Source organism: Rutidosis leptorrhynchoides, chromosome 11 (assembly GCF_046630445.1).
Source record: "Rutidosis leptorrhynchoides isolate AG116_Rl617_1_P2 chromosome 11, CSIRO_AGI_Rlap_v1, whole genome shotgun sequence".
NCBI classification, from domain to species: Eukaryota; Viridiplantae; Streptophyta; class Magnoliopsida; order Asterales; family Asteraceae; genus Rutidosis; species Rutidosis leptorrhynchoides.
The window spans coordinates 316,066,941-316,085,027 of NC_092343.1; the positions used below are offsets into that span (position 1 = coordinate 316,066,941).

General features: G+C 37.4%; 1 protein-coding gene across 1 annotated transcript; it reads left to right on the plus strand.

Annotated features, from left to right (window-relative positions):
• The first annotated feature begins 621 nt into the window (after positions 1 to 621).
• LOC139875675 (uncharacterized mitochondrial protein AtMg00810-like) lies at positions 622 to 1,446 on the plus strand. The gene has a single exon (XM_071862989.1). The coding sequence runs from the start codon at positions 622 to 624 to the stop codon at positions 1,444 to 1,446; it is 825 nt and encodes a 274-aa protein (XP_071719090.1).
• Positions 1,447 to 18,087: the final 16,641 nt, after the last annotated feature.

Genomic DNA, 18,087 nt, shown 5'->3' on the forward strand with positions numbered 1-18,087 from the left:
AGCAGCCCATCCTCCCCAAATACCACTATTGGGCCACCCAACTCCTCTGGTCCACCTACGATACCACAAACTATCTCTGATCCACCACCAAACGATCGACCATCAGCCCCCTCTCAAACTGATTCTCATACCACTACTGCTCCTCCTTCACGCACAATCATAACTCGTTCCATGAACGGCACATTTAAGCTGAAAGTTCCCTTTAATCTTTCTGTTTCATCAACCCTCTCCCCTATCCCTTCCAATCCCAAACTTGCTCTTGCCGATATAAATTGGCGTTGTGCCATAACTGATGAATACCAAGCTTTGATGGCTAATAAGACGTGGGAACTAGTCCTTCGTCAACCTAATATGCATATTATTTGATCTATGTGGATTTTTCTTCATAAGACGAGATCGGATGGTACTTTTGAGCGATACAAAGCTCGTCTTGTAGGTGATGGGTGTGTACAACATGTTGGTATCGATTGTCATGAGACTTATAGCCCGGTGGTTAAACCGGCTACTATACGTACCGTTCTTACCTTAGCCGTTTCTAAATCTTGGCCTATCCACCAATGAGATGTCAAGAATGCTTTTTTACATGACACGTTGAATGAAACTGTTTACATGCATCAACCGATGGGATTTAAGGATTTGTCTCAACCTAATCATGTATGTTTACTCAAACGATCTTTATATGTTTTGAAACAGGCTTCCCGTTCATGGTACCTACGTTTCACGGATTTTGTTTATAATCTTGGTTTTTTTCATAGCAAATGTGACCACTCCCTGCTTTTCTACAACAACGGTCCGAATGTTGCGTACTTGTTACTTTACGTAGATGATATTATTTTGGTGACCTCTTCATATGCTCTTCGTGATGTTCTTATGTCCAAACTTGCTCATGAGTTTGCTATGAAGGATTTAGGTCCACTTAGTGCCTTTCTTGGTAAATTCGTGTCACGCACTTCTGATGGTTTGTTTTTAAACCAATCGGATTATGCCAATGATATAATTCAACGAGCGGGCATGGTCTCATGTAACCCGGCTGCAACACATGTTGACACCCATGGTAAGCAAAGTAAGTCCGAAGGTAGTCTCTATCCCGATCCTACCTTTTATAGAAGTCTTACGGGTGCGCTTCAATACCTTACGTTTACCAGATCAGATATAGCATATGCAGTTCAGCAAGTTTGTCTACACATGCATGCTCCTCGTGACTCTCACATGCTTGCACTAAAACGTAACATTTGCTATGTTCAAGGAACTATCTCACTTGGGCTGCATATTTCGAAGTCTAACTCGACTAAGATTATATCATACACTGACGCAGACTGGGCTGGCTTCCCCGATACACGACGTTCAACATCGGGCTATTGCGTATATTTGGGTGACAACTTGATATCTTGGTCCTGCCCACTGTTTCTCGTTCAAGTGCAGAAGCTGAATACCGGGGGTAGCTAATGTGGTCGCTGAATCTTGCTAGCTACGCAATCTATTATTCTAGCTTTCATGTCCTATCCACACGCCTACACTTGTGTTCTGTGACAATGTTAGTGCAATATACTTATCAGGTAACCCGGTTCAACACCAACGCACAAAGCACATTCTTCACGTGAACATTGTTCGATATTCATTTTGTCCGTGAAAAGGTCTCTAAGGGTCAAGTACGCATTCTTCACGTCCCTACTACTTTCCAGATCGCTGATATTTTTACTAAGGGTCTTCCTCGTGTTCTCTTTGAAGACTTCCGTTCCAGTTTGTGCATTCGGAAACCGAACGCTTCAACTGCGGGGGAGTAATAGAGTCAAACCACGGCATATTTTGTTATATAATCAGATAGCTTATTATTGGAAAATAGATTTGAATGTATCTCATATTATCTACTCTCAAAATATAGGGATATTAGCTAGGAATAGATAACCATACTCTGTATATATATTGAGGCATTTTGGCCTATGGAATACACAAAAAATACACATCAATATATTTGATATCTTTTATAAAGTAAATCTTGAGACAATGTTTCAATTGTGAGAGAACACGACTACTCATAATGAGTTAAATAAAATTTTCTTTATGAAAAGCAAGCTAAAATAGAATATGAGATGATTTTAATTTCATTGAAGGCGACAATCTGTCACAACTGAAGAAACTTTGGATGAATAATGATCATTTGATTAGTCATTGTACGTGGTCGATGGATGTTTTGAACAAATAACGTGCTAGTAGTCTACATTAAATTAAAACCACCACAAAAAAAATGAAAATAAGATGATATTGTTTTTGTGGTATATGCGTAACCTAAAAGTACGATTGCAAGTTTGTTACTGTCAATATGTCATATAATATACTTTATTAACGGGTAGCTAATTAGATGACACATATTAATTTTATGCTAGTGGTTATCTTTGTATGTAAAGTCTGAAGATAACAATATACTCCGTATTCAATTGACTTAACGTGAAACTACGTGTTGATTTGATGCTGTTATTAATTGTTAAGCAAGCACTCAGAAATTTAGAAAGTTACCAACCACCTACAACTTCTAGACCATATTTGTCTATGACGAAGATTTAAACTCGCAGTGCGAGATGGTGGGGTTGAGTATTAAAGTGGAGACGAGTTTTAATAAACTCTGATAAATTGAACACAAAAAAGAAAGAGAAAAAGTTGTGTAAAGAAATGAAAGATTTCGAACACAAAAAAAGAGAGAAAAAAAGTTGTGTAAAGAATTGAAATTTTTCGAATAAAAAAAGAAAAAAGAATAAAAGTGTAAAATTTATAAAAAAAAATGGATAAACTAAACTTTTGATGAACACTTATGATTGTTATGGTTATATAATATATCAATACCCTTGTAAACAGTAACTATTTCAGTTGTTCACAATTATCATTGACGATACATACTTTCGGCTAGCGGCTACATATACCAGTACATGGTCAATACTCATAAAAGAGTAGATTGTCAATTGCATGTTTTTCCTCTGGACAACGTCTGCGCAGACCTAGATCACAATGCAGAGATCGTGGGGTCGCTAAGTCAATCTCCGAAGGCAAACTGTGAATTGGTTCGTTGAGCGTCTGTTGCTATGTCTTTGAGTCCTAGAGTGAGAATGTACTGTGTGAGAGAAAGTCCAAGTGTTTGAAAAGTGATGGTCCAGATGTCCTATTTATAGGCGCATGGGGTCTCCGGATTGTTCGGAGACACGTGTTGCGTTATCATTGTTTGATATATGTGAAAAGTGTGTAACGAACTTTGAGCTTTATGGTGATGTGACATGCACGCTACTCACGTGCTTTAGACTTAGATATTCAGGGCTTATGCATTTGTAGCGGCCTATAGATCTTACGCTAAATGTTGGACGGCCTAATATGTCTTTGATTAATGATTCTCACCGAAGTGCGTTGAACGTATAATAATGAACATGCCTATAGTTTCTAAGTATGTCTTCCGTCTCTAAGTTCTATTTTGTCTTCCTTGATGCGTGTAGATCATAGAATACACATTAAATTTCCTAGTTTGATGGTTGCATTTTGTTTAAATACAATCATTAAACTATAAAATCTGACGCCTTTTTCGTTATTGGGAACTTGATACCTTTTTTGTTGCCTTTTTGAAGATGTGAAGAGATGATAGGAGATGCATTTGATGTTTTTGACTGCTGATTTGACATGTTGTAACATACCTTTTTTTTTACCTTTTAAACTTTTGAAAATGTTTCTAAAAATTTCTTTTAATCTTAGCCCTTATATGTGTCTTGATCTGGAGCCTTCCTTTTATTTTAACCGACTCTATAAATAACCCTTTAATCCCTACTAAATCACTTTTTACAGATCTCATTTTTTACGTTCACGCTTTCTTCATCTTCCAGAATTTTTCTGTTCTCTCCGAAGCTTTGCTAGTTTCGTTACGCTTAAGGTTAGTATTCTTCGTACTTCTTCATCTACGATTTTTAATATTATCTTCCGTGGCCGATCTAGAGAATATGTTGTGAACCAGAAGGATGTAGCTACGATTATGTCAAATATGACGTAGGATAGTTTAGATAGTTTGTGTAATAAGTTTAGACATCTTAATAAATATCATCCAATTTTTCGTTCGCCCTTTGATAGGGCAAATTACCCTCCAGAAGATATAATCACTCTATATCAACTTCAACTTACTACAGAAAATCATCGCGTTCCCATTTGCCCCCTTTTTTTAGATGTTTTTGATAGTGTATCCTCCCGTCAAGACACACGAAGCTACGCTAACGAAGGTATCACGCCTAACGATGATAGATGACATAAGGTTGGATCACAAGAACGCATATGTCAAATACAAACTAAAGGCGGGATATCCTTAAAATCAAATAATAGCGCTCAAAGGACAGAAGAAGAATGCCACCAAATAAGAATCCCAATATTCAGAGTTGGTACAAATCCACTTCCGTCATATGAAGCAATCGTAACGAAGGAATGTATTGACAAAGGGATCACGGTTACCAATGGACAAGGACCTCTCCTAAAGTCACGAGATCACCTAGACTGAAGGAGAGAAGTTAACGGGTTGACCAAACTCGTTACCACTAACATCCAAATGACAAAAGAGGAATGCTGCAGGCTAACTTTCTTGGGCCAGCAGAGATTACAGTCAGCCGAAGGGAAAGTCCCCTTTGTCTCATCAGAGATTGCCTCGAAGACTGAATCTACCTAGAAAACTGGTAACAAGGCTATTACCTAACTCTATATAAAGGGAACATGATCCCTGGACAAGGCATTCACACTCAGTCATAATCACTCGTACATAAACACTCTCAATGAGTTACCTCCGTATCTTGGTGGCGTAAAGTACGATACCTTCGGGGAATCGCCTACAAGCATACATCCACCATCATATCACCCCATATCATCCATTTAGTGATCAGATTCCAACTTCCTTGTTCAGCTAACAAGGTGTGCCAAGAATTGTACAAACAATTGGCGCCATCTGTGGGACACCACTTCAATACTTACTTTGTTTGAAAAACGGAAGATCATGGAAGAATCTGATCATCCACCGCCCGGTTTCTCTCTACCATCTGAGGTAGATCGACCTGAGACCGGAACACGGACACCTATCACTCCTGCTATGCCAATAACTACAAACCGGAATGATTCCGAACCACCACCACTAATCGACAAAACCTTCATACTCAACAACTATGATAACATACGCGCTGTTATCAAAAAGTTGCGAGAAGAAGGGCAGTTACACAGTCAGCGAACACTGACGTATGACAGCGATGATGTCGACGAAGAAATAGAAATGGAGGCCAGGCCAGCAAGAAGTCTCCCTCTTACCAGCTAGCCTCAGATCTTACAACCGGCAGTCCCTCCGAGTATCACTCTCCAGCCGATACCTTCACAGCCGGCTCATTCAATGACCACCACCAGTGTCCCTCTGAGCCACTCAGGAGGACCAATTACGCAGCAGTATACCTTCGGGAGCCCATTTCCTGTTGCTCCATAGAACATACCTAACGCCAGCACTATCTTACCAACCGCGGGAATCATTCCCCTGGTAACTCAGCCGAGCGCTTCGTTGCCCCCAGGGTCACAATTATGGAACGGAAGTAATCTGTGGGTCAATTTGCCTTTCCAAGGTACATACATTGGAGGTACCTCCGCAGCGAACAACCTCCACCACGGAGCTAGCGGAAATGCTGGTGGATATTTACACCAACCTTGGAAGAGTCAGAAAACTCCTGTCGTATCTTCAATACAAAACCACCCGCTACCCATCGGGATGAAGATACCATCCCACCTGGGGTATTACGAAGGAAAACACGACCCCGATGATTTTATAAATATCTTCGAAGGTGCGGCTCGAATGTCAAGATGGGATACAGCTGTGGCTTCTCACGCGTTCTCATACGTGCTCAAAAGTGATGCAAGGATCTGGTTCGACTCTTTAGCAAGAGATTCCGTCTCCAGCTTTGAGGACCTTAAACGACTTTTTTGGTCGAAGTTTAGCCAGCAAAAGAAACACAAGAAGAATCACGTCGCTGCCCACAGTATCAAGCAAAAAGATGGCGAAGCTTCGAGGGCTTTTCTCGTTCGATATACGGACGAAATCCAGCAGATTCCAGGACTCCCCGAGTCACAAAGGATCTCGGGACTCTTATACGGTTGCAGGACCCGAGCATTGGGGGAACATCTCAGTCGGGATCTCCCTGACACTTACGAAGCATTGCTAGAAAAATCATACGTTTGGCTTGACGCGAAAGACACTGCGAATAGCTTCGTGTACGAAGAAACTCAAGGCTTCAAGCGAAAAGAAAAACCAAGTCACCGTGAAGAGAAGTCCGGAAGAAGAAATGAGCGAAATAGTTTCTCCCCTTATAGAAGGGAAAACACCCCTGGTATCCTCGGAACGCTGGTAAAGTCACCTAAAGAAATCCTAGCTACCGAAAAGGCCGCCCAAGCCTTCAAAACTCCACCAAAGCTAAATAGCAAAGGAAAAATGAGAGACACGATTAAATTTTGTGAGTTTCATAATGACTTCGGCCATGAAACGGACGACTGCATACAGTTAAGGCAAGCTATCGAAGAGGCAGTCAGATCTGGGAAATTAAGACATTTAGTAAAGGGCATACGCAACCCGAAGGTACTGAAGCAAGAGCCCAGAACCGAAGAAAAGAAACCGAATATGGACAACGCCATACTTACGGTCTCAGAATGCTTCGCAGTTAAGAAGCCAAGAACCTACACGAGGGAAAGAAAGAGCGGAGTAATAGATTGGGAAGAGATCTCTTTCCCAGCACTTGACACGATCACTCCCTTCGACAATGTAGTGACCCGAACTTTTCCATGTTTATATATATTAATTAAGATTGATATTTACATGATTAAACGTTTCCAACATGTTAAGCAATCAAACTTGTTAAGACTTGATTAATTGAAATAGGTTTCATATAGACAATTGACCACCCAAGTTGACCGGTGATTCACGAACGTTAAAACTTGTAAAAACTATATGATGACATATATATGGTTATATATATAGTTAACATGATATTATGATAAGTAAACATATCATTAAGTATATTAACAATGAACTACATATGTAAAAACAAGACTACTAACTTAATGATTTTGAAACGAGACATATATGTAACGATTATCGTTGTAACGACATTTAATGTATATATATTATATTAAGAGATATTCGTACATCATAATATCATGATAATATAATAATTTAAAATCTCTTTTGATATTATAAACATTGGGTTAACAACATTTAACAAGATCGTTAACCTAAAGGTTTCAAAACAACATTTACATGTAACGACTAACGATGACTTAACGACTCAGTTAAAATGTATATACATGTAGTGTTTTAATATGTATTCATACACTTTTGAAAGACTTCAAGACACTTATCAAAATACTTCTACTTAACAAAAATGCTTACAATTACATCCTCGTTCAGTTTCATCAACAATTCTACTCGTATGCACCCGTATTCGTACTCGTACAATACACAGCTTTTAGATATATGTACTATTGGTATATACACTCCAATTATCAGCTCTTAGTAGCCCATGTGAGTCACCTAACACATTTGGGAACCATCATTTGGCAACTAGCATGAAATATCTCATAAAATTACAAAAATATGAGTAATCATTCATGACTTATTTACATGAAAACAAAATTACATATCCTTTATATCTAATCCATACACCAACGACTAAAAACACCTACAAACACTTTCATTCTTCAATTTTCTTCATCTAATTGATCTCTCTCAAGTTCTATCTTCAAGTTCTAAGTGTTCTTCATAAATTCCAAAAGTTCTAGTTTCATAAAATCAAGAATACTTTCAAGTTTGCTAGCTCACTTCCAATCTTGTAAGGTGATCATCCAACCTCAAGAAATCTTTGTTTCTTACAGTAGGTTATCATTCTAATACAAGGTAATAATCATATTCAAACTTTGGTTCAATTTCTATAACTATAACAATCTTATTTCAAGTGATGATCTTACTTGAACTTGTTTTCGTGTCATGATTCTGCTTCAAGAACTTCGAGCCATCCAAGGATCCATTGAAGCTAGATCCATTTTTCTCTTTTCCAGTAGGTTTATCCAAGGAACTTAAGGTAGTAATGATGTTCATAACATCATTCGATTCATATATATAAAACTATCTTATTCGAAGGTTTAAACTTGTAATCACTAGAACATAGTTTAGTTAATTCTAAACTTGTTCGCAAACAAAAGTTAATCCTTCTAACTTGACTTTTAAAATCAACTAAACGCATGTTCTATATCTATATGATATGCTAACTTAATGATTTAAAACCTGGAAACACGAAAAACACCGTAAAACCGGATTTACGCCGTCGTAGTAACACCGCGGGCTGTTTTGGGTTAGTTAATTAAAAACTATGATAAACTTTGATTTAAAAGTTGTTATTCTGAGAAAATGATTTTTATTATGAACATGAAACTATATCCAAAAATTATGGTTAAACTCAAAGTGGAAGTATGTTTTTCTAAAATGGTCATCTAGACGTCGTTCTTTCGACTGAAATGACTACCTTTAGAAAAACGACTTGTAACTTATTTTTCCGACTATAAACCTATACTTTTTCTGTTTAGATTCATAAAATAGAGTTCAATATGAAACCATAGCAATTTTATTCACTCAAAACGGATTTAAAATGAAGAAGTTATGGGTAAAACAAGATTGGATAATTTTTCTCATTTTAGCTACGTGAAAATTGGTAACAAATCTATTCCAACCATAACTTAATCAACTTGTATTGTATATTATGTAATCTTGAGATACCATAGACACGTATACAATGTTTCGACCTATCATGTCGACACATCTATATATATTTCGGAACAACCATAGACACTCTATATGTGAATGTTGGAGTTAGCTATACAGGGTTGAGGTTGATTCCAAAATATGTATAGTTTGAGTTGTGATCAATACTGAGATACGTATACACTGGGCCGTGGATTGATTCAAGATAATATTTATCGATTTATTTCTGTATATCTAACTGTGGACAATTAGTTGTAGGTTACTAACGAGGACAGCTGACTTAATAAACTTAAAACATCAAAATATATTAAAAGTGTTGTAAATATATTTTGAACATACTTTGATATATATGTATATATTGTTATAGGTTCGTGAATCAACCAGTGGCCAAGTCTTACTTCCCGACGAAGTAAAAATCTGTGAAAGTGAGTTATAGTCCCACTTTTAAAATCTAATATTTTTGGGATGAGAATACATGCAGGTTTTATAAATGATTTACAAAATAGACACAAGTACGTGAAACTACATTCTATGGTTGAATTATCGAAATCGAATATGCCCCTTTTTATTAAGTCTGGTAATCTAAGAATTAGGGAACAGACACCCTAATTGACGCGAATCCTAAAGATAGATCTATCGGGCCCAACAAGCCCCATCCAAAGTACCGGATGCTTTAGTACTTCGAAATTTATATCATATCCGAAGGGTGTCCCGGAATGATGGGGATATTCTTATATATGCATCTTGTTAATGTCGGTTACCAGGTGTTCACCATATGAATGATTTTTATCTCTATGTATGGGATGTGTATTGAAATATGAAATCTTGTGGTCTATTATTATGATTTGATATATATAGATTAAACCTATAACTCACCAACATTTTTGTTGACGTTTTAAGCATGTTTATTCTCAGGTGATTATTAAGAGCTCCCGCTGTCGCATACTTAAATAAGGACGAGATTTGGAGTCCATGCTTGTATGATATTGTGTAAAAACTGCATTCAAGAAACTTATTTTGTTGTAACATATTTGTATTGTAAACCATTATGTAATGGTCGTGTGTAAACAGGATATTTTAGATTATCATTATTTGATAATCTACGTAAAGCTTTTTAAAACCTTTATCTATGAAATAAAGGTTATGGTTTGTTTTAAAAATGAATGCAGTCTTTGAAAAACGTCTCATATAGAGGTAAAAACCTCGCAACGAAATCAATTAATATGGAACGTTTTTAATCAATAAGAACGGGACATTTCAGTTGGTATCCGAGCGTTGGTCTTAGAGAACCAGAATTTTGCATTAGTGTATCTTATCGAGTTTGTTAGGATGCATTAGTGAGTCTAGACTTCGACCGTGTTTACTTGAAAAATGATTGCTTAATAAATTTTGTTGGAAACTATATATTTTTAACATGTGAATATTATGTGATATATTAATCTCTTAACGCGTTTGATATTATGTGATAGATGTCTACCTCTAGAACAAGTCCCATTGACTCGCCTAATAATAATGAAGAGTCAAATGTATATTGGAATGATTCGTGGACTGATTCACAAGTTCCCGAAGAGGAACCGGAAGAAGAGTCAGAACCGAAAGAAGAATCGGAACCGGAAGAAGAATCGGAACCGGATGAAGAAATAGAACCGGTGGGGGAAATAATAAAACGGTTAAGTAAAAGAAAATCCTCAACCAACCGACCAAAGTTAATTATGGTCAATGGTGTTTCCGCCAAGGAAGCAAAATATTGGGAGGATTACCAATTCTCCGATGAATCGGATTCCGACGAGAATTCCGATGATGTTATAGAAATTACTCCAACTGAATTTAAAAAGGCAAAAGAAAATAATAAGGGAAAGGGCATAAAAATAGAGAAATCTAATTCCAACCCCGATGAACTTTATATGTATCGTCAACCCCCGAAGTCCTTAAGTTGTAACAATGACCCGGGAACCTCTAAACCACCAGGTTTTTCTAAACCAATGTGGATAACGACGGCTCGTATTAGGGGAACATCATATATCCCTAGAAACTTGGCAAAACGAACCAAAACCGAAGAAGAAGAAACAAGCGAGTCGGAATAAGATAGTTGTATTCGTGTGGTGTAATATAAGTAATATAGTGTGCTTATGCTTTATGATATATGTAAAAATTGCTTGTATTAATAAGTATTTTTTTTTATGAATCTAACTCTTGTCTATTTTACAGTATAAAAACACAAAATGGATAGACAACCCAATATTTTTAGAGACCTACCCGGAGACATGATTGATGAAATCTTGTCTAGAGTCGGTCAGAATTCTTCGGCACAACTATTTAAGGCGAGATCAGTTTGTAAGACATTCGAAGAACGTTCCAAGAATGCCTTGGTTTATAAAAGGCTTTCGTTCGAAAGATGGGGGATATCACATTGGGAAATCCATAAGTTATGATGTGTTTACTTTGACGCATATATTGCGGGGAACCCAAATGCTATTTTACGCAATGGGTTAAGAAATTATTTTGACTCAATATATCCGAATATTGGAGTTCGTGATTTAGAAAAAGCGGCTAACATGCAACATAAAGAAGCATGTTATGCTTACGGATTAGTAATGTTCGCTTCTCACCAAAGTGAGAACAAGAACATCGGGCTACAACTATTAAACAAAACGTTCCCACAAGTGACGGAGTCGGTAATTGGGGTAAGAAATGAGGTTTTTAGATTGTTACGGGACTGTTGGACATTACGTAACCCTCGTCCCTTTGACGACGTTACAACACGCTGTCTTATCAACGGCCATAACGGTTATGTTCCACAAGACCAAGGATGGGAAGTAATCCTAGTAAAACCAGAATGCATGACTTATTTCTGGACGTATGAATTACGTGTCTTTATTGCCTTTGCTGAACGACTTGTGTACTAGCTAGAATTATCTTCACAACCATCTTGTATCAAATTTATTGTGTGCTATATTTCATGCTATATGTAAAATAAGCGGTATTGTAAGTTTGTAAAATATTGTGTAAAAGTTTGAACGCGAAATATTATTATAATCAGTTTTTCATATAGAATTGTAGTAGTTGAATTGTATATTTGCTACTAAGTATGAACTTAACGGGTAGGTACTACCCGAATTTAAACTTATAAAACGCTAATATGAAGAAAAAGCTTTTATAAATGAGTTCATATTATGCTACGAAATACTATTAACTACTCTTAATATTATGTATGATTAACTTGTTCCATTTGACTATTTCGAAGGAAATGGCACCGACTACTCGACACACCGTGAATATGAATGAAGAGGAATTCTGTACTTTTCTAGCTTCAAACATAGCCGCAGTACAAGCTGCGCTACATACCAACAATAACCTTGGATCTAGCAGTAAAGGAAATCGTGTAGGATGCACCTACAAAGAATTCACTGCCTGCAAACCTTTGGAATTTGATGGAACCGAAGGACCGATCGGATTGAAACGGTGGACCGAGAAGGTCGAATCGGTGTTTGCCATAAGTAAGTGTACTGAAGAGGACAAAGTGAAGTACGCTACGCATACCTTCACAGGTTCTGCGTTAACATGGTGGAATACCTATCTAGAGCAAGTGGGACAAGACGATGCGTACGCACTACCGTGGTCAGTATTCAAGCATTTGATGAACGAGAAGTACCGCCCCAGAACCGAGGTCAATAAGCTCAAGACAGAACTTAGAGGGTTACGAACCCAAGGATTTGATATTACCACGTACGAAAGACGATTCACAGAATTGTGCCTATTGTGTCCGGGAGCATTCGAAGATGAGGAAGAGAAGATCGACGCGTTTGTGAAAGGATTACCGGAAAGAATCCAAGAAGATATAAGTTCACACGAGCCCGCCTCCATACAACAGGCATGTAGAATGGCTCACAAACTAGTGAACCAGATTGAAGAAAGAATTAAAGAACAGACTGCTGAAGAGGCCAATGTGAAGCAAGTCAAAAGAAAGTGGGAGGAAAACGGTGATAAGAATCACCAATACAACAACAACAGCAATTACAACAATAATCGCAACAATTATCCCAACAATCGCAACATCAATCGCAACTACAACAAACGGCCCAACAACAACAACAACAACAACAACAACAACAACAACAACTACAACAATCATCCCAATAACAATAATAACCGCAACAACAACAACAATCAGAAGCAGCTATGCCAAAGGTGTGAAAAGTATCACTCGGGGTTCTGCACCAAATTTTGCAACAAGTGTAAAAGAAATGGTCATAGCGCGGCGAAGTGTGAGGTCTACGGACCAGGGGTTAATAGAACGAAAGGAACAAATGGTGTCGGAACGAGTAATGGCGGAGCAAGTAGTGTCGGAGCAAGTTATGCCAATGTAGTTTGTTATAAATGTGGAAAACCGGGCCACATTATTAGAAATTGTCCGAACCAGGAGAACACGAATGGACAAGGCCGCGGAAGAGTTATCAATATTAATGCGGCAGAGGCACAGGAAGACCCGGAGCTTGTTACGGGTACGTTTCTTATTGACAATAAATCTGCTTACGTTTTATTTGATTCGGGTGCGGATAGAAGCTATATGAGTAGAGATTTTTGTGCTAAATTAAGTTGTCCATTGACGCCTTTGGATAGTAAATTTTTACTCGAATTAGCAAATGGTAAATTAATTTCAGCAGATAATATATGTCGGAATCGAGAAATTAAACTGGTTAGCGAAACATTTAAGATTGATTTGATACCGGTAGAGTTAGGGAGTTTTGATGTGATAATCGGTATGGACTGGTTGAAAGAAGTGAAAGCAGAGATCGTTTGTTACAAAAATGCAATTCGCATTATACGAGAAAAAGGAAAACCCTTAATGGTGTACGGAGAAAAGGGCAACACGAAGCTACATCTTATTAGTAATTTGAAGGCACAAAAATTAATAAGAAAAGGTTGCTATGCTGTTCTAGCACACATCGAGAAAGTACAAACTGAAGAAAAGAGCATCAATGATGTTCCCGTCGCAAAAGAATTTCCCGATGTATTTTCGAAAGAATTACCGGGATTACCCCCACATCGATCCGTTGAATTTCAAATAGATCTTGTACCAGGAGCTGCACCAATAGCTCGTGCTCCTTACAGACTCGCACCCAGCGAGATGAAAGAACTGCAAAGCTAATTACAAGAACTTTTAGAGCGTGGTTTCATTCGACCAAGCACATCACCGTGGGGAGCTCCTGTTTTGTTTGTCAAGAAGAAAGATGGTACATTCAGGTTGTGTATCGACTACCGAGAGTTGAACAAACTTACCATCAAGAACCGCTACCCACTACCGAGAATCGACGACTTATTTGATCAACTACAAGGCTCGTCTGTTTATTCAAAGATTGACTTACGTTCCGGGTATCATCAAATGCGGGTGAAAGAAGATGATATTCCAAAGACTGCTTTCAGAACACGTTACGGTCATTACGAGTTTATGGTCATGCCGTTTGGTTTAACTAATGCACCGGCTGTGTTCATGGACCTTATGAACCGAGTGTGTGGACCATACCTTGACAAGTTTGTCATTGTTTTCATTGATGACATACTTATTTACTCAAAGAATGACCAAGAACACGGTGAACATTTGAGAAAGGTGTTAGAAGTATTGAGGAAGGAAGAATTGTACGCTAAGTTTTCAAAGTGTGCATTTTGGTTGGAAGAAGTTCAATTCCTCGGTCACATAGTGAACAAAGAAGGTATTAAGGTGGATCCGGCAAAGATAGAAACTGTTGAAAAGTGGGAAACCCCGAAAACTCCAAAACACATACGCCAGTTTTTAGGACTAGCTGGTTACTACAGAAGGTTCATCCAAGACTTTTCCAGAATAGCAAAACCCTTGACTGCATTAACGCATAAAGGGAAGAAATTTGAATGGAATGATGAACAAGAGAAAGCGTTTCAGTTATTGAAGAAAAAGCTAACTACGGCACCTATATTGTCATTGTCTGAAGGGAATGATGATTTTGCGATTTATTGTGATGCATCAAAGTAAGGTCTCGGTTGTGTATTAATGCAACGAACGAAGGTGATTGCTTATGCGTCTAGACAATTGAAGATTCACGAACAAAATTATACGACGCATGATTTGGAATTAGGCGCGGTTGTTTTTGCATTAAAGACTTGGAGGCACTACTTATATGGGGTCAAAAGTATTATATATACCGACCATAAAAGTCTTCAACACATATTTAATCAGAAACAACTGAATATGAGGCAGCGTAGGTGGATTGAATTGTTGAATGATTACGACTTTGAGATTCGTTACCACCCGGGGAAGGCAAATGTGGTAGCCGATGCCTTGAGCAGGAAGGACAGAGAACCCATTCGAGTAAAATCTATGAATATAATGATTCATAATAACATTACTACTCAAATAAAGGAGGCACAACAAGGAGTTTTAAAAGAGGGAAATTTAAAGGATGAAATTCCGAAAGGATCGGAGAAGCATCTTAATATTCGGGAAGACGGAACCCGGTATAGGGCTGAAAGGATTTGGGTACCAAAATTTGGAGATATGAGAGAAATGCTACTTAGAGAAGCTCATAAAACCAGATACTCAATACATCCTGGAACGGGGAAGATGTACAAGGATCTCAAGAAACATTTTTGGTTGCCGGGAATGAACGCCGATGTTGCTAAATATGTAGGAGAATGTTTGACGTGTTCTAAGGTCAAAGCTGAGCATCAGAAACCATCAGGTCTACTTCAACAACCCGAAATCCCGGAATGGAAATGGGAAAACATTACCATGGATTTCATCACTAAATTGCCAAGGACTGCAAGTGGTTTTGATACTATTTGGGTAATAGTTGATCGTCTCACCAAATCAGCACACTTCCTGCCAATAAGAGAAGATGACAAGATGGAGAAGTTAGCACGACTGTATTTGAAGGAAGTCGTCTCCAGACATGGAATACCAATCTCTATTATCTCTGATAGGGATGGCAGATTTATTTCAAGATTCTGGCAGACATTACAGCAAGCATTAGGAACTCGTCTAGACATGAGTACTGCCTATCATCCACAAACTGATGGACAGAGCGAAAGGACGATACAAACGCTTGAAGACATGCTACGAGCGTGTGTTATTGATTTCGGAAACAGTTGGGATCGACATCTACCGTTAGCAGAATTTTCCTACAACAACAGCTACCATTCAAGCATTGAGATGGCACCGTTTGAAGCACTTTATGGTAGAAAGTGCAGGTCTCCAATTTGTTGGAGTGAAGTGGGGGATAGACAGATTACGGGTCCGGAGATTATACAAGAAACTACCGAGAAGATCATCCAAATTCAACAACGGTTGAAAACCGCCCAAAGTCGACAAAAGAGCTACGCTGACATTAAAAGAAAAGATATAGAATTTGAAATTGGAGAGATGGTCATGCTTAAAGTTGCACCTTGGAAAGGCGTTGTTCGATTTGGTAAACGAGGGAAATTAAATCCAAGGTATATTGGACCATTCAAGATTATTGATCGTGTCGGACCAGTAGCTTACCGACTTGAGTTACCTCAACAACTCACGGATGTACATAACACTTTCTACGTCTCGAATTTGAAGAAATGTTTTGCTAAAGAAGATCTCACTATTCCGTTAGATGAAATCCAAATCAACGAAAAACTTCAATTCATCGAAGAACCCGTCGAAATAATGGATCGTGAGGTTAAAAGACTTAAACAAAACAAGATACCAATTGTTAAGGTTCGATGGAATGCTCGTAGAGGACCCGAGTTCACCTGGGAGCGTGAAGATCAGATGAAGAAGAAATACCCGCATCTATTTCCAGAAGATTCGTTAACACCTTCAACAACTTAAAATTTCGGGACGAAATTTATTTAACGGGTAGGTACTGTAGTGACCCGAACTTTTTCCATGTTTATATATATTAATTGAGATTGATATTTACATGATTAAATGTTTCCAACATGTTAAGCAATCAAACTTGTTAAGACTTGATTAATTGAAATAAGTTTCATATAGACAATTGACCACCCAAGTTGACCGGTGATTCACGAACGTTAAAACTTGTAAAAACTATATGATGACATATATATGGTTATATATATAGTTAACATGATATTATGATAAGTAAACATATCATTAAGTATGTTAACAATGAACTACATATGTAAAAACAAGACTACTAACTTAATGATTTTGAAACGAGACATATATGTAACGATTATCGGTGTAACGACATTTAATGTATATATATCATATTAAGAGATATTAGTACATCATAATATCATGATAATATAATAATTTAAAATCTTTTTTGATATTATAAACATTGGGTTAACAACATTTAACAAGATCGTTAACCTAAAGGTTTCAAAACAACATTTACATGTAACGACTAACGATGACTTAATGACTCAGTTAAAATGTATATACATGTAGTGTTTTAATATGTATTCATACACTTTTGAAAGACTTAAAGACACTTATCAAAATACTTCTAATTAACAAAAATGCTTACAATTACATCCTCGTTCAGTTTCATCAACAATTCTACTCGTATGCACCCGTATTCGTACTCGTACAATACACAGCTTTTAGATGTATGTACTATTGGTATATACACTCCAATGATCAGCTCTTAGTAGCCCATTTGAGTCACCTAACACATGTGTGAACCATCATTTGGCAACTAGCATGAAATATCTCATAAAATTACAAAAATATGAGTAATCATTCATGACTTATTTACATGAAAACAAAATTACATATCCTTTATATCTAATCCATACACCAACGACTAAAAACACCTACAAACACTTTAATTCTTCAATTTTCTTCATCTAATTGATCTCTCTCAAGTTCTATCTTCAAGTTCTAAGTGTTCTTCATAAATTCCAAAAGTTCTAGTTTCATAAAATCAAGAATACTTTCAAGTTTGCTAGCTCACTTCCAATCTTGTAAGGTGATCATCCAACCTCAAGAAATCTTTGTTTCTTACAGTAGGTTATCATTCTAATACAAGGTAATAATCATATTCAAACTTTGGTTCAATTTCTATAACTATAACAATCTTATTTCAAGTGATGTTCTTACTTGAACTTGTTTTCGTGTCATGATTCTGCTTCAAGAACTTCGAGCCATCCAAGGATCCATTGAAGCTAGATCCATTTTCTCTTTTCCAGTAGGTTTATCCAAGGAACTTAAGGTAGTAATGATGTTCATAACATCATTCGATTCATATATATAAAACTATCTTATTCGAAGGTTTAAACTTGTAATCACTAGAACATAGTTTAGTTAATTCTAAACTTGTTCGCAAACA